The 18,583-nt window shown below is 41.4% G+C and overlaps 1 protein-coding gene across 1 annotated transcript in view; it reads right to left on the minus strand.

The window, feature by feature from the left end:
• Nucleotides 1-11,358: 11,358 nt before the first annotated feature.
• The window catches only part of LOC148014542 (pentatricopeptide repeat-containing protein At4g18520, chloroplastic-like), a 41,361-nt gene continuing 34,136 nt past the window's right edge, over nucleotides 11,359-18,583 (minus strand). The window contains exon 6 of the mRNA XM_087666566.1: nucleotides 11,359-11,741. Coding sequence (XP_087522692.1) covers nucleotides 11,359-11,741 — 383 coding nt within the window. The remainder of the gene's footprint in view (nucleotides 11,742-18,583) is intronic.

Genomic DNA, 18,583 nt, shown 5'->3' on the forward strand with positions numbered 1-18,583 from the left:
TAATAGAACTTATACATTTGAAGAGTACAAAGGTTGTGAAAGGCTTACCACATACCGTAAAGATGAATGTAGAAATAGCCTCGGTATAAAAGCAACTCATTTCTAAGAAAAAGATCAACTAATTCAGATGTTGTCTTAGAAATGCCAATCAATTCAGATGTTGAATATTGCATAAGTTTTAGTCCACAAATAATTATCGGAGATAGTCAACATTTTTGACAAGTAAGGAAGGTAGCCTATCAAAAAGCTATACATTAGATGCTCAAGTTGTAGAGTGGAGCTAGATCATGTCAGTTTTGTTGGAAGTTAAGGAAAGTGAAGGGCCCTCAATATTCGAAAGCATCATCCAACAGCCAGGCCCTTTCTATATTAACAACCCTCATCTTACTTATGGGGAAATTCTTTGAGATCCTCTTGTTGGAATGATTCGACTTAATGGCAATAGGCTACCCTCAACAGTCTTTGGTTCAAACTCTCCTAAGTTTTTTATTTCCTTTTAGCAAGCGATCAATTGTAGCATCTCCAAATTTGAAAGATTTGATGGATTTGAGACAATATCTGCTTGAGTAGCTAGAGGATTGCTTAATCGAGGAGATTTCTATTTAGAAAATCAAGGATAAGCTTCAAAAGCTGAGCTTGGATCTAGAGGATCTGATTTTGGATCGGGTGTTGGCATAGAAGGATGAATAAAATTCCATGGTAGAACACTTGTGCAAGCTCCAGGAAGAGAACTCAATGATGAGGTGACAAGTCGAGCTATTGAATGCCAAGTAATCAATGACCAAGTCACTCTCCTACTACGAAGACAATGTATGGTTGTTTTGAAAACCTTCAATGTTGGCTTTAAAGCTTTTTGGAAAATGAAGGAAAAAAAGAAGCATTTTGTTAAGATTTATAAAAAGCAATGATGTTTAAAATCCTTAGGCTTTTAAAAACACACTCTTACGGAAAAGTTAAAAGCCTTAGCTTTATTAGTTACACGTGTTGTGTAGAAAAACCTATATAAGGAGGTGAAACAAACAAGGTAGGGGCCCTTCCCTTTACAGCGAATCTTGTTCTCTTATATGAGAGAGAGGAGGGTCACATACAAGTGTATGGATACTCATTTGTGTTGATCAACCTTGCAAAAACTTGGATGCTAAAGGTTCATAATAATGTAATAAACTTTGAAACGGTACGAAGTGATTGTTTTTCTGGACTCAAATTTCAATTTTTAGAAGTTTGTTACTTTGAGTTTGATTTTGGAGTATTTGAGGCTATAAGAGGCATATTTGGTAGTTTGTGCTCGTGTATTGATGGTGTTATGTTTGTCAAACATTAAAAATTTATGTTTTGCATCATGCTTTGACAAAGTCAATTCCCTAATCAACACTCCTTATTGTCTCGTTTTCAGGTTGTGTAAGATATTTGTTGTCACACATCGCTTGCTAAACATTTCTTTTTTGGTGCCCCCACACTGAGAAGTGCAAAAAAAAAAACTTTGTTGAGATTAGTTGAATTGTTGAGACTATTTTATGATGGCTAGTTATTTCGTAGAATTTCATGGTATGAAAGGAGAGTATCCTCAACAATTCGTAAAAAAAATAGAGCTTGGATGCATAATCCAACAAGTAAGTGACTCCATGATAAGACTCCTTTTATAGACATGTTACGGACCATACAGCCCAAAAAGAAGTAGAGGAAGACCAAGGAAGCCTAAGTCAAAAATTGAAAAGATAAGCTCATTCTGCCCAAGCGAGAAAAGTGGAGGAGAAGGCAAGCTTGGAAAAACATGGGAGAGCACATAATATTCTAGCAAGGTGCATAGAATATCCTAGCAAGAAAAGTGTAGGGCACAATGTAAATCATTAAAGAGTGCCAAGATCCCTCATGTGAAAATTGTAAAGTCTAAACGGGCATAGGTGAAGGGATAAGGCAACTAGAAGGGAGTAGGAAAAGAGGACCTTGGCAAGATGCCTGATCATGTAAAATTAAAGGGGATGGGTGCCCAAAGGATTTAGGGCTTGTATATAAACTCAAAAAGTGAATGAGAAGCTCATCCTTTGGTGTGTATGTAAAAGTAGTCTCTTCTTCCCTCCTTCTTGCTTGCTTGTGTGTGCTTGATGAGAGAGGGAGTGTGAGAGTGTTAGGGAGTGAGTTTGTGAGGATGAGGGATCTTGGAGAATAAGCTCTCCATCATCTCCACTCTTCTTATCCTCTTCTCTTCTCTCATGCATAGCTATGGAGGATGGAGTTTGGAGCTGGAGGCTTGAGGTTTCTTGAGCTCACATATCAAATCATGGAGCTATTGGTTTGCTTGAGGGAGGAGGCTACTTATTTGGGTATCACGGTAAGCTCACTACACCTTGTAGGATCGAAGGTGCCTCAACTAGGTGAGAGATAGCCATTTGTGCTCACTTGAAACACTTGAAGCAATAAGTGTTCTATGGGTCTTGGTGGATGAGCATGAGCTCCCACTACATTTTGGTTCTGTTGTTGAGACAAACATATTGAAGCTTAAGCACTTCAGCACCTCAAATCAAGTATAGAAGTAGGGTTTCATCCCTGAATCGATGCTTGATATATGTAGGAGATTTGGGATTTTAAATCTTCAAACAAGTAAGTATTTTGGGTTTTTGATGAGTTATAGGAAAGTAGGATAAATAATTTCAGTATTTGAGATTTTATTTTTGTTGCATTTAGAGTAGAATAGGATCAAGAGATCAAAGAAAAATGCTTTAGGATTTTTGTTGTAAAACATACCCAAACAAGGGAAAAATGGAGAAAAAGAGCACTTAAATGTGTTAATACCATGAGGGGAGCGATCACAGAGGTCAAGGCTAAGTGGAACAAGGGTTTAAGACCCTAGACACTAAGGGGAAAGCTCATTTTCACCTTTAGCAATGTGAGAGAGACAGAGAGACCCCAAGCTTGGAGCGGATCAATCACCACACCACCCCTTGTTTTTTCCAGTAATTACTTACAATATGTCCCTTTTTATTGCAAAAGGAACATTTAATAGAAACAATATGGACTAAGAGTTGATCGCGGATTGTTGAAGTAGATGTTGAACTAGTGTTGTCTTCATTTTGATATATTTTCTCCTCATCTAAACAAGATTGTATGATACCTTCAAGTGTAGGATTTGGTATATTGTTAGGGTAGTTACAAGAGTTGAAAAGACTTTCCTTACAGCTTTTAAAAGTATTGCAATAGCATCTTCTTCAGCACCAGCACTTGGAGCTTGGACTAAAGCTAGTTGAGCCATCAGTCCCTTCATGTGGAAAATGAACTTTCCCAAGTCTTCTCCTTGCTTGTATTCCAAGCTGAAGAACTCTATTTTGAGAAAGATTTTGGAGTTCTTTCCTCTTGCACCATACAATTTCTCGAGCTCATCCCACCTCTCCTTTGCAATTGCAAGCTGATCAATGCGGTGGATTTAAGGATTCATCTCGGTGCAACATTATTATGGCTTGGGCTCTTTCATTATCTTTAACATCTATAAGGTTGGATAGGTCAATGGCTTTGGTCCCTTTGATGAAGGTCAAGTAACCCCTCTCCATCATTTCATATTTCAGTAATACTTGCCATGGGTGAAAGTCTCTTCCATCAAACTTGCAAATTTGAGGTATTACATCAACATAGGTCATGATAGAAAGGTATTATTGGCTACATAGGGCAATGGCAGTGTCTAATCCTTTACAAGGTGGGCAACAAGAGCAGAAGCAAATGAAATGATCTTTAAATGAGTAATAGGTTGAAAGTAATTAAGAAATCAGCAAGACAACATTTGGAGAGGAGATGAAATGGTCTCTGTGTTTATATTTGACACATAGCCTTACAATGGCCAAGAGAGAGAGACGATGATAGTAAAGCACTTAGTGAATATACTTAAGGATTAAAAACCTTTGGATTGTTGAGAATAACCAGCAAGTAATGATAACTAGATTGATCAGTAGAGTTTAAAAACACTAATATCCAAGCCTTGTGAAATGCTTGTGTTGGAATCCAATTGAATGATAGGCTTAAGAGTCACCTTCGGGGCAAGAAGCTCCGAGTTTTGAGCCTTCAGATTTGTGATGAACTTGAATCTTGCTCAGTCAGTGATTAGAATAATTGTTAATGACTTCAGTAAGAAGAACATTGACAAAAACCAAGCTTCAAGCCTTTTGGCTATGTTTCCCAGATAGGGTGATAGTTAGGGTTTTCCTTTGTGTGAGCAACAAAGAGGGAATTAGGCCAAACCCTTTTAGGTTTAGGAGGTCTACTTGGGGGGATTTCAATGCCCCATGAAAGCTCAGATGATTGCGCTCCTTGCAGCCCGTGGCATCACGCTGAACTCGACACTGTCAAATTTGGGCCTTTCTCTAGGATTTCTTCAATGACAACCTCCTAGCTGCCCAATGTCGGGCTTTGAAGAGCCAGAATGGTGTGCCTTGAGTTGAAGAAGAAGTCTCTAGAAAAACTCATGGGCTAAAATGGTCTCCTTTGCCCTCACCAGGTCCTCCACTGACTGCTGGTCCAATTTTGGCTATGGAGGTTGAGAGGTTAAAGTGAGAAACCACACACTCATGTGCACTTAGGTCAAGATGGAGTTAGAGGAAGCTCAGTGGATTAGAGGTGGCTTTGACACCATGTTGAAATATCAGTGGCAACATGGAAATGTATGCACAAGAGGGAGAAGAGAGTTGAAGTACAAGGAAAAGATCTTGCTTATTTAGTTGCTCAAAGTACAAGTAGAGTACACTCTCTCATCTACTTGAGAGGACCTTTGGGTTGTTTATATAGCCACTGGAAGCTAGGATTAGGGTTTCCCCTATCCTCTAGTCTATTCACACCTCACCTTTCCTCATGTATCCTTGCTTACACAATGTTTCCATGCTATACTTTTAACAGGTGGATCGTTCGAGTCACAAGAAAGTCATCAGGATGAAGTCGATCCTTGGGACCAAGCTAAAAGCTGATGGGACTTTAGACAAGTACAAGGCTTCCCTTATAGTGCAAGCATTTTCACAAAAGAAAGGTATTGACTATGAAGAGACTTTTGTTTCTACTATGTGATTGACATCATTTTGTTTGTTGGTTTCACTAGCCACTCATTGCGGTTGGACGATCTATTAGATGGATGTCAAAAGTGCCTTTTTGGATGATTATTTGGAGAAGGAAGTATGTGTGGAGCATTCAGTTGGGGTTTTTTTCTTACTGATTGAAAAGATAAGGTCTTTTGCCTATGGAAAGCTCTTTATTGGCTGAAGTAAGCCTCGCAGTCTTGGTTCTAGAGGATGGATGAATTCCTTCAAACTCATGGATATCATTCTACTCCTTATGACCTGAACTTATATATATGTATCACTTCATAGGGGGTTAACTATATCCTGATGTATGTAGACGATTCACTTCTCACTGGCTTAGATTTTGCTACCATTGCAAAAATTAAGGCCAAGATTTGTGCTACTTTTGAGATGACCAACCTCAGAATTTTATCTTACTTTTTGGGGATGGAGGTAGTTCGATGTGGGGGATGTATTTTTGTGTTAGAGCAGAGGTACGCTTTTTAGTTGGTGGAACAATATCACCAAGTTGCGACACAGCTTGTGGCTACGTCTCTTGATCTCATTGTCCATTTGTCTAAGGATATCCTGGGTCAGCCCTTCGACGAGTATACCTATAGATTTGTAGTAGGAAAATTGTTTTGGTTAATTCATACTAGGCTAGATTTAGCATACTCTGTTAGTTTGCTCAATTAGTATTTCACTGCACCTAGGATGCTACATTGGATTCTATATCTTTGTGTTTTGAGATATTTGAGGTGTACTATTTGTATAGATTGACTTATGGTTCTAGTTTATGTTTATAGGGATACACAGATTCTGATTTGGCAGGAGATCTTGACATTTAGTATTTCCATGGTGGCTACATCTTTACCTTGGTTATGGCTTCCATCTCTTGGGCTAGCCATCAGCAGGATAGTGGCGGCTTCCACATCCGAGATTGAGTATAGGTTTCTCTTTGATGGCACCATGGAGGTCATCTCTATGAGGAGCTTATTAGCAGCACTTTAGTTCCCATGTGCTGCAGAGATTGTCCTCTACTGTGATTATTAGAGTGCGATTGTACTAGCTCCCATTATCACATCTTGGATGTGGAATATTAGAGTATATTTCCATTTCACCAAAGAGGAAGTTGAGCTAGGCACGATATGCCTAGAGTTTGTGCCTTCATCAGATAACTTTATAGAAATATTGACCATAGAAACATGGAATGGCTATTCCAGCCTGTAGGAATGGCCTAATGCATTTCAAACCCTCCGAGGAGGTGAAATGGCCAGGGAACGTTCCCAAGGCCGTTTCCTACCGTTCCTTGTTTGGAACAGCCATTCTAGGTCTTTTGACAAAAAATTGACATTTTTTCTAGTTTTTTCTTTGTGCTTGTGTCATACTCCTAGCATATGTTCATCCATCTCCATTGCTAATGTGCACACACTAATCTCTCTTTTTTTTTCTGTAAAAGGTAATTGTATTAATTACGAAAAAAAGGTACAAGTTTACATGATTACAAGATACACGATGGCTCTAAGCCATCGTGTGTAAATCTCTCTCTCTCTCTCTCTCTCTAAAGTGCTAAACGACAAAAGAGTTACAAAAAGTCATGGCAAAGACGCAGAGGAAATTTCCATATGCCAGAGAAGTAAGTACTCCCGAGGGAGTAAGTCAGAGTGCCGAATGATATCTATCTGCCAATGCAAGAGGCCTTTAAGCCTAGAAATATGTCCCTGAACATTATAGGCTAAATAAAAAAGAAAAGCATTCTGCATGGTCCAATTGTGCTAATAGCCCCACTATCTAAGAAAGTGAAACAAGATCTTCATATGCGATTGAGCCGGTGTGGGGTATTTGGGCCACGCAAAAACCCAGTCGAAAGGGCTTAGCGAGAAACCAACCACTGCTCGCCAAACTACCGACAAGAGTGACCAGATTTTCTTAGCAAGAGGGCAAGAAATAAATCGATGATGGGTTGATTCCACACTGGTGGTGCAAAAGAAACAATTGCCGTTGGAGATTCGACGCTTGGAAAGGGCTAAAGCAAGAGGAAGACCACCGATCATCACCCTCCAAAGAAAGACCTTGCATTTGAAAGGTGTCTTGTTCAACCAGCCCTCCATCACAGTTACCTTCCACCATGACCGAGATTTACACAATCCCCATACAGTATTGGCTTCAGTAACCAGCCATTGATGATCTCTAATCAGAAGATGATACACCTAGTTAGCTGAGGCCTTTTCCAAATTCAACTGGCCTGCAAGGTCCCAATCCTGCCAGGGACGATCCGAAGCAAGGGCAGGAAAGGGTTGTTAGCTTTGGAGCACCATCAAAAGCTGTCCCCATAAATCACGGTATCCATGAGGGATCCTGAAAAGCCTTCATATCAACACATTGCAACTAGCAAGGGTGGCATCTGCAACTGAAGTCAAGCCAAACGTGCCATACGATTAAATTTTAGTCTGAGCTCATGTTTGCCTTCCCAAGAAAGTAATCGTGAGGTTGCCAACAGTTCCCATTGAAAAGAGTTAGTAGCTAAGCGGTCCTTCATTGGATGCCATTGAGTCTTCTGGAGAACCAATTTTTAGGAACATACTAAGTGAGCAAGCAGGGATGATGAAGGACTAGAAAATCGAGAGTATGCATTAAGAACATGCCACCAGGAGCTTCGAATTTGAGTATTACCATGCACAAGCTCGTGATTCTCAAGAAAATGACGGGCTATCAAGACCCATGGGTGATGATCCAAGCACATGGCATGAAAAAGAGACCAACAGAGTGCCAGCATATGAGTTTCAGCATCCAAAATAGCCCCACCACCCATGCGTTTGGGGGTACATGCATGCGACCAAGAGATCCATGAAATACCTAGATGTAAGGAGTCCTTCCATAACATGAAACGAATGCATTGAGTAAGAGCATTCAATGTAGTAGTAGTCCAAGGCAGCAATGGCAAGAAATATGTGAGCATTGGCAACATAATTGTCTGAGCCACTTTGAGGTGAACGTGGAAAGGCAGAGCCTATGACTTCCAATACAAAAACTTAGCTGTCAGTTTCTGTGAAATCCACTCAAGTAGTTGCTTCGGCGGAACATCAACACCCAAAGGGCACCCAAGATGCCTGACAATGGAACCACGGGGAACAACTATTCCCTGCCAGTCCAGTGACTGCAAATCTGACTCTGTGCAACTGAGAATGGCTGATTTCAAAGCATTGATATGAAGACCAGAAGCATGACCAAAGAGAGTCCAAACATCTAATGCTTTGTGAAGATTATCCTTATCCGCACGCAAAATCATAAAGCTATCATCAGCCAAGGGTTGACTAATGAAGTGCTGTCCAAAAGGAAGAGACAATCCAGCCAATTGAGTCAAAGCTGCCATATGAGATAACATCGAAAGAACTGGATGAGTCGCAAGGGCAAAAAAGAGAGGACTCAAAGGGCAACCCTGTCTCACAGAGCATGCAAGGACAAAAGGCTCGGTAACACCACCATTTAGCATAACTCGCGAAGAAGCTGCAACACTAATGGTGTAGATCAAACGAGCCATCCGAGTACCAGAGCCCATAGTAGACATAAGGTCTGCAATGAAGGACCAGTCTAAATAATCAAAAGCCTTTTCCAAGTCCAATTGAATCAATACCACCTTCTCATTAGAGTGCCTTGCATAGTCAATAGCCAGTTGCACATTCAAGACATTATGCAAAATGTTTCAGCCCTTAATGAAACCACATTGAAGAGGATGTACAATGGCAGGAAGATGCTTATGGAGCCGATTCGCCATTACTTTGGAAAAGATTTTATACATAGAACCCATCAAAGAAATTGGTTGCCAATGTTTCAACATAGACGGAGAAGGAAGTTTTGGAAGCAGTTTGATAAGTCCTTCTTTCCATGAGGAAGGCATGAACCCTGTTTCCCAAACCTGCTGAAACATAGCTGTCAATAGTTTCACCAGACTGGTAGCAAAAACCTCAAAGAATTCATTAGTGAGACCATCCCAACCGGGAATTTTATCCTTGGGCAAGTGTAACAAAACATCCATAACCTCCACCCCACAAATATCTGTCTCCAAAGTAGTTTGCATGTCATGTGGAACTTGATTGTAGACCAAATCATAGAAAACTGAGCGAGCATGAGTAGTTTGGTCAGAAGGTGAAAGAGTACAACCAAGAAGGTCTAGTAAATAATTCCTACACATATTCACAATAGTCTGAGGATCAGTGACCATTTGATCTTCTGCATCCTGGAGTCCAGTCATATTCTCTCGAGCGGGAGATGCATGAAGAGCACAAAAGAACTTATGAGTCTGACAAGCACTATCTTGCAAATTCTCCATCAAATTTTGCAATTTGGCCTGTTGATAAGATTTTAACTCAAACTCTTTAAGAGATCAGCAAAACGCATAGCCAATGGCAACAAAAATACATCATCTCTGGAGTCTCCACCAGTAGAGAACAAACCAAAACCAGTAATTCCTCTGTTGTGTGTCGATGCCACCGACAAAGAGAGGCATGATGGATCCCATATTGCCGTACAACCCGCTGCACATTAGAGAGTAATCGTTCAAAAGAAGCATTGCCCTCAGAAGGGAAGTCCAATAAAAATCTATCAATCAATCGCTGCATATAATCGTTGTCGAAGGGTTTGTGAAAGCAAAGTCATGTCTTCAGAAGACCTTGATATATGTCAAGATGGAAGATCAATCAAATGAATAATCCAATGTCAGAGATCAAACTCATCATCAAACTAGTTCTAACATTCAACTCTGAGTCATATATTTTTAATAGCCATACAACAATTCGAGAACTCAATCAATAAATTGTGCTTAGGCTTCAGCATGTCATACAGGTAGAGTGCACCAATAACATTCTTGTAGTCCACTGAAAATAGATTCCTCTCTTTTACAGTGAGCTCAACATCAAGTTTTCAGGGCTAATCCAAGTATAATAGGATCAGTAGGTGGCAATATGTTGTTATGATGGGTTGTTTCTATAAACCTCCCTTCAAATGCAAAGTCTATGTCTGGTCAATATTTACTGATGCATTTCCTCTTACCTCTGCACTCTTTAGACGGGACATCTCAACTAGTGGTTGCTTCTTTTGACATGTGAAGAAATGTCCCATTATCAATCTCAGTGGCGAGGAAAGTTTAATCTTTGTTGTCTACTCTTTGCTTTCAAATGGTAGGCATTCTGACCTGTGAAAGTCTAAGGTATACTTGATAGCAAATGACACAGGATTGTCAAAGAATCATGCACAACTCAGATAACCAGTTCTGACAGACGAAGGGTTACCTGTTACATATCACACATCCTCCATGATTAAAGAATCTAGATAACTTCAATACTAGATTATGTCCATGTTGGGCAGGTATGTACAGATATACAGAATCTAGTATGAAGTCATGATGATCTATGATGATGCCATGTAGTATTACGAAACGACTTTAGAAAATCAGCTCTAGCCCATAGGCCCGTAACACATGCCCATAGGACACATCAAAAAAAGATTTCATCTGTGCCCTGCCTTGCTAACATGTTTTCTGGGGAAGTTGGTGGCAAAATTCCGGCCGTCCTCCCATTTTTTTTCTCCTCAATTAGCTTTCGAAAGTTGCCAAATACACCAGCATACCTGAGATTATGCTCAGATGGAGCAATCTTAGGGAGGGACGATAGAGCTGGTAACTCTGTTGCAACAGATGCTGCTGGTCCATTCTCTGCTTTCACAGAATCAACTCCAGCAGTCTCAATTTTGCATACCTATCAGCTTGTGCAGCCCAAGCTTCCTCCCCAATCAACGACATCCTCTTCTGTTTTCCTAGATTATTTTTAGAGGCAGGCCATTGCAACGGAATTCTATAATTTTGCGGCACTCGATTCAAACACTGGTGTCTGTCTCCAGAGAGATCGCAATGTCTGTCGTACTTTTCACCATTACTAAATCCAACATCAGCGGGGCTAACATACAAAATTCGATGATTTCTGTAATATTGTGCCTCCTCCTCAGTCCAAACGATGCTTTTTCCTTTCTTCGCCTGTTTTTTTACCTTGCTTTTTCTCCTCTTCCCCTTAATCACTTTTCGATCACGGAGAAAAAAACTTACAGCCACCAATCAGAAATTTTCTACGCCCCCAGAGAAAGCTTCCCTTCCCCATCGACGACATCCTCCTTCGTTTTTTTTTAGCGGCTCCTCTTTCGCCTTCACTAATAAAGCGACCCCCCCAATTTGGCTTTTCTCTCCACCAGGAAAGCGGCCCCTTTCTCTATTGCCTATGGTACCACATGCTTTCAAGCAAAGACCAAACATAACAGCATCTGCAGACACTCCTTCAGCCTACACTTGTCTGAGACAGTTCAGAGCTTCTTCAGCAAGCCCCTGCTCAGTATATCCGACAATTAATGCAGTCCATGAGACTACATTGCGAACTGGCAGCCCATCAAACACTTGGACTGCTTTTGCAAGAGAGTAGCATTTCCCATACATGTCCACCATTGTACTCCCCATGTATAGCTCTTTCTCAAGTCCTCTCCTAGTTATCTTAGAATGCATGCTATGCCCTGTTTCTAAATCTCCTTCTGTGCCACAAGCTTTTAAGCAGAGAATGAATGTGCTGGTATCCGCAAACACACCTTCCAGCTGTATCCGCTTGAAGCAAATCAAGACTTCCTCACTAAGCCCGTGTTCAGCATGTGCTGCAACCAAAGCCTTCCATGAAACTGTATCTCAAAGCGGCTGCTTATCAAACACCCTGTGAGCCTCTGCAAGGGAACCACATTTGCTATACATATTTATCAGAGAATTTCCCACAATAAATTCTCTTTCAAATCCCATTTTTGATATCTCACAATGTAAAGATTGGCCTGAGTGCAAGGCTCCTATGCTACCACAAGCTTTCAAGGTGCATAGAAAAGTAGCTCTAGTTGGAACCACACCCTCCTGTTGCATGTCCCTAAAGAGATCCAAGGCAGTGAGACTAAACCCATTTTGAATATATCCTGACATTAAAGCATTCCATGACACTTAATTTCTTTCCAGCAAGCCCTTGAAGACTTTATGCGCTTCGTTTAAACTTCCACATTTGACATACATGTCAACCAGAGCATTATTGATTAATTCCTCTTGCTCCAATCCCTCTTCCACGTAGAACAAAAGTATAATCACAACAACTAAATATGTACAAAGTATCAAACCCCACACACAACTTTTAGGTGGATTTCACACCACGAATGCGCATCAATACGACATCCACCACCTCTAATCCTGCGCATCCTCCAGATGGGCCAACTACCCATGATCGTTATCATCAAGATCCACAAACAGATCAATCTCTTCATTATGCATTTCCGATATATCAACAAGATTATTTGTCATATCATCTATCTCTTCCATTGGAGTTTCTTCTCGTTGTTCTTCTGTTGCAAGTTCTTCCAATGCATAACCTTCATCATCTCTTTTCTTGAAAATCTTGACTCTTTTTCCAGCAATAGGCACTCTAAGCACTGTCCCATCCAATTCTGTCAGCTCATATTTTGCATTACCAAAGACATGTCTGACTATGTACGGCCCGAACCATCTTTTCACCATCTTCCGACTATGTCTGACTATGTACGGCCCAAACCATCTTTTCACCATCTTCCGAAGTGCAGTATGCTGATTTTCAAGGCTGCTATCAAAGACTAATACCCAATCTCCCTCTTTTATTGCTTTAGGCCGCAAGCGATGCCTGCTGTCAAACCTGTCCTTATTTCTTAGTCTAGCAACCTTCAACCTGTCAATAGCTAGCTGAATATCCTCTGGTCTTCTCTCCAACTGCCGGATCCGAAGAGCTAAGAGCTCCTCTCTCGTCAAATCCTCCTGCCAAGGTAAAACTGACCAAGTCAAAGCACAAATCTCAGTCGGCATAACAGGTTTCTGACCATACATCAACTCTGCGGGCATATATCCTGTAGTAACACTGTGAGTCGTACGATCAGCCCACAAAGCAAATGGTAGAAGTCTCGGCCATTCCCTAATTCGTCCTCTGCATGCTTTGGCTAATGCTTTCACTATCGGCGGATGCCCTCTTTCACTCTTCCCATTTCCCTCTGGATTGTATGCTGTGGTTAGAGCCAACTTGATTCCTAGCTGAGAGAAAAACTCCCTAGCTTCATCTGCATCCAATTCACCACGATCCGCAGTGATCTTACCCACACAACCATACCTGCAGAAAATTTCTTCCAAATAAGAACTTACACACTGCACTAGTGGTTTTCGTTCTCAAAGATCTGCCCTCAAAATGATTGGTAAGATCCTCTCTAGCCAAAACAATATACCTCATCTGCCATAGACCCATAGGCATAGTAACCAAGTCAACTACCCACTTATAATGAATGCATAGCGGATAGGTCGGATGAAGCTCATCTCGGTGACGCACTATCGAATACATCTGGCAATCTCTGCATGTCTCTACAAAGTGAGAAACATCTCTATACATGCCTTTCCACCGTTATTTCTTCTTGATTTTCTCATAAGTAACCCACACTCCTCTATGACCAGCCCAAGGACTCTCATGAAACTCCCTCATCACCTGTAACTGTGTCTCTCTATTGTAGACAACCCGCAAAGGTAATCCGCCTCTTTTCTTCGGATGCTTCCAAAGAAATCCGTCCTTGAGAAAATAACCATAGGCTTTCCTTCTGATCTTCTTGAACTCTTCATCTGTCCATTCATCTCTTTTGCTTAGTGTACTAAGATACTTGCCAAAATTTGCAACCAATCTCCAACATAGAGTTCTTCTATGAAAGCCACAATATCATAGACATGACAAACATGATCAACCATGGCGGCTGAAATTTCTGCATCATCCTCTTCTGCAAGTAAAGTCTCCTCATCATCATATCTGGCTCTAGACAACATATCTGCCACTGGATTATCCTTCCCTGCTATGTATTTAAATTCTGGATTTAATGACTTGATGTATGCAATCCATCTCAACATAGCTATATCCGGAGTAGAGCGACTCGTAATCATACCAATCAATGGCAAGCAATCTGTCTCTACCACAACTAAACTCCAATAAAGTACTCTTTATCACATTTGAGAGCTGTAACAATTCCCAGTAACTCCCTCTTGATTTGCGGATATGTCCTCTGTCTCTCGCTTAGGACTTTCGCCCCAAACCGAATAGCATACCTGTTTCCATCTGCATCATCTTGACCCACAACCCAACCTATGCCAATTGAACTAGTGTCAACTGTCAATACAATAGGCCTTCCGCAATTATAATCCGCTTTCCTGAGGGTAGGTGCATTCTGCATATAACTTCTTCAATTTTCGCATGGCTCTAGTGTGGCTCTCATCCCAATAAAATTTATGCCCCTTTCGAAGCAACTGATATAAACAATCTGCTATGTGTGCAAAATGAGGTATCCAAATCATATAAAACACACAAGCTCCAATGAATCTCCGTACCTCTGAAGTGGTAGAACAATACTCCGCAATCTTGCCTATAGCATCCACCTTATCAGGTGAGGGTTTCCTACCATAATACCCACACATATGTCCAACAATGACCACCTCATTCACTCCAAAAACAGATTTTTGCCCTAATAGTGTCAAGTTCACTTCTTCTAATGTGGCCAAAATCTTCTCACAAGCTGAAATATGATCAGCCACAAAGTATCTACATCCCTGCTTATTTAGACTCTCATTTTTCTCTTCTTTTGCACACCCCTTAATGGGCACATCATCCAAGAAAGGCATAGTAAGCTGAGGTATGTAATCTCGAAGGACCTTATGCATGGCATTCATCATATGTGCAATAGAATTAGTGGCTTTCTTGAGGCAAGGTACACATCCTGACAAGCCCAATAGGAGTTCTCATGGTGGTTATGTCCCTGCTTTCCAAAGCCAGCTAAAACTGATCATATCTTGAATACAAATCACCTAAAGAATAGATGGCATGTCCAGCAAATGCTTCTGCAAACTCATCCACAACTGGACCTATACCAACATTCCTAATAGTAACTCTGTTTACTGGCTGCATGTCCTGTATAAATCAGAGAGTACCATTCTTCTTTGGAACCATAAACCACCTGTTTGAGTATGGTGCAGATGAAGGCTCAAGAATTCCCATCCTGATTTTCTCATTCAATAAATCAATCAGCTTTTGCAGGTGTGCCTTAGGCACTGGAATAGGTCGGAGATTCCATGGAATATGAGGAATAGTAAAGATCACCGAAAGAGCAACAATATCAGGATTCACACATCCAATCTCATGCGGGAAAAAAGCAAACCCCTTTCCATGTCACACAAGCATCTCCTGAAAGCATTGCTCTGGATTCCTCAAAATTGGCTGTTTAGCAGCCCTCTCTATTTGCTGATCATTGTCAGGTGGAAGCGGTACAGCTACCGGCTTCACCTTCTTATCCACAGTTTTGTATTTCGTGTCAACCCTGGCTTCATTATACTCTTCTACATTACTCAAATCTTGTTGTAAATCAGCAATTCTGCACTCGAATTGCTCTGGATTCCTCAAAATTGGTTGTTTAGCAGCCCTTTCTATTTGCTTATCACTGTCAGGTGGAAGCGGTACAGCTACCGGCTTCACCTTCTTATCCACAGTTTTGTATTTCGTATCAACCCTGGCTTCATTATACTCTTCTGCATTACTCAAATCTTGCTGTAAATCAGCAATTCTGCACTCGAATGGCTCAATATCCTCAGCCCTTTGCTCTATGGACTGCATAAGAACAACCCTAAACTCTGGATGCTGAAATATTTCAGCAGTAAACTTTGTTGGCTGAAAGTTTTCAGCCCTCTGTGTCTCTGTAAGCTGATCATAATCAGCTGGAAACTCTGTTTGCTGAATTTCTTCAGCACTCAACACTTTTTGCTGAATCATCTCAGCCTCTGACTCAATCTGTGACACAAAATCTGCAATTTCATAAAACATATCCAGGGATTGCACTAATACATTACTGTGACAACTCTGCATATCAGTTTTCAGTATATCTTCCATCTCTTCCATCGTATCTACACAAATCATACTGTCATATATCCCATCTATGTGCTCATCATCCTCTAAAATTCCTGCATTTTTCAAAATTTTCTCCTTCCTGCATACGTACTGCCAGGCAGCTCTAGGCAACCTTGAAAACTTCTGATAGCTCATCGAACTGTTTGCTGAAATCCCAACAAAACCGGAGGAGAAAACACTGCTGCCAGGAGGTGAGAACTCCAATCTCCTCTGCTCTGTACCACTGTCGTCTCGCGAAACGGCGGTACCTAATGAAAACCCGAATCCCTCATAGTGGGCAAAGGTGCATCTCTGAGAGTATCCCTATTTCTAACATGGTTCACACACACAGTCATAAACTGAACTGCTCTCATGCCATCTTTACTGCGAATTCGTGCATAAGCAGAACCATCATCCATTACCTTTGTTTCCATGCGCATCTCTGTGATGAATGGCTGTCCAAGAATTATGGGATAAGAGCATGAATCCTGCACAAAGAAATGGAAATCCTCCTCTACATCTCCAATAGAAACCCTGACACTAGGACAAGTAGCATACAAATCACCTGCAGTATTGTTGGCGGCTCTCATACGCCACCCATGCTCTACATCCATAGGCCATCTGTTACTCTCATAAACTCCACGGACTATGAGATTAATCTCTGAACCATGATCCACCAAAGCAACATAAGGCACCTGTTTCTCTCCAAATTTTACCATCGTCTCTATAGTTGCCCTAGCCCAATGACTCCGCGAAAAGTGACTACGTGGTATCAAGACAGGCTCATCAATTTCAGCATAATGCATAGAATGAACCTTCTTCTCCATCTACGGAAAAACAGAAGCATTCTCAACCAGAACCTCATCCTCATCCTCTTTCAACTCCCCAATCCAAACTCCATGTGTATCAGTAGTAGGCAATGCATGTCTTTTCCTCTTCAGGACCTCCTGAAACTGATCTTGAAACTCTCTTTTCGAGATGCCCAAAACCTCAGAAATAGTGAAAGTCACCTCACTGCCAAGTATCTTGTCATTAAAGATTTTCTTCATGTCTGTAAATGTCTCAATATCAGACATCAATCTAAACCCTGGTTGCTTTCTCTCTCTAGGATCTTGCCTCTTTTCTCTCTTTTGAGCATCTTCCATCTGTCGATCTGGCCCTGGTCTCAAAGACGGTCCTACAGTAGGTGGAGTAACAAACTCACCCCCTCTAGTCTTTTTAGATGCACTTGGATTTTCTTCATCCCTCTTACGCTTCTCCTCAACAAGTACATCTGCTCCCTGAGACTTAGCCAAATAAGCATAAATAGAGTACCTGTCAACAGGCGAATCCCAACCTGTCTCCGATCTGATGCTAGAGCCTGCACTAGTCAAAACAGTTTGCTGAATTTTTCCCTTGTTTGCAGTCTCCATAGCATAAGTCCATAGTGATGACTGATTATCTGATCCCTTCTCAATCTGGACTCCATAAGTAGAAGCATCTCCTCTAGCTGTCACATAAGAAGTACGCGCAGCCATGTCATCCACTAACTTCTTCATTCCGCCTTTCCCAAAGTTGGTAGCAAGCGGAGCTCCTGTTTCAGTCAACCAAATCTTACCATCTTGTCCCCAAAATACCAAATTCTTCCTCCTTGCATCCTGAAAAGATTCACAATCCTTGCAATGCTGATGGTCCGTACTATCACACCAAATACATCTCTGATCTCTCCTAGGTGCACTAGGAGCACTCCTAGGTGCAGTAGGAGCACTAGAAGAAGTAGTAGGCGCAATTGAAGCAAACTGCTCTTTCAACTTTCCCACCAACTCCGTTTTAACTGACTCCAGTGTCAAATCCGTTATGCCTTTGATTATGTCATCAAGAGAGGTAGGCACCGATGGAGTGGATGGTTTTGGAACAGAAGGTGTAGGCATCGGTCGTGGAACAGGAGGAATAGGAGGAGTAGAAACAGTAGGCACAAGCATAGGCCAAGAAACTGGCTGAGGAGGAGAAGAAATAATAGGGATAGAAGCAGGCATAGGAGCAGAAGATGGTGTCGGTGTCATAGAACCATTCTGTAAGCGGGTCTTCCATATCCTCCTCTTGGTCAAAGTCGAGACTGCATCCTGGGCATCCTGCCAATCTGTTTTAAGACCCATAGGCTTCATGCGATCCTCAAGAAGCTCTCCCAATTCTTCCTGAAGAGCAGGATCTGCAGCTTGCAAGAAAAGCTCAACTTTCTCAACATCCAATGCTCCTTGTTCAATGGCATCAAGCTGACTATACCTCTCTTCAAATTCTCGAATCAACTCTGAAGCAGCTAAACCTTTGTTTGGCATGTAGACCCACTCTCAGAATGACCGTCGTGTAGCTATCCCAAAGTCCTCAAGGAAATACTCTTCTTTCACGGCCTTCTTAAAATCTTGCCAATGTGAATTTTGAATAAAAAGATCAGTCACTTTTGCCCTCAAGGCAGGTGTGACAAGACGAAGGAAGTACTAACTCATAAGTCCCAGCTGGAACTCCAAAAAACCCCATCTTGATCTCATATGTCTTCAAATATGCTGAAACATTACGGCCATCAAA

This window comes from Lygodium microphyllum, chromosome 25, assembly GCF_053477565.2.
Source record: "Lygodium microphyllum isolate KBCC chromosome 25, Lygodium_microphyllum_v1.1.10, whole genome shotgun sequence".
NCBI classification, from domain to species: Eukaryota; Viridiplantae; Streptophyta; class Polypodiopsida; order Schizaeales; family Lygodiaceae; genus Lygodium; species Lygodium microphyllum.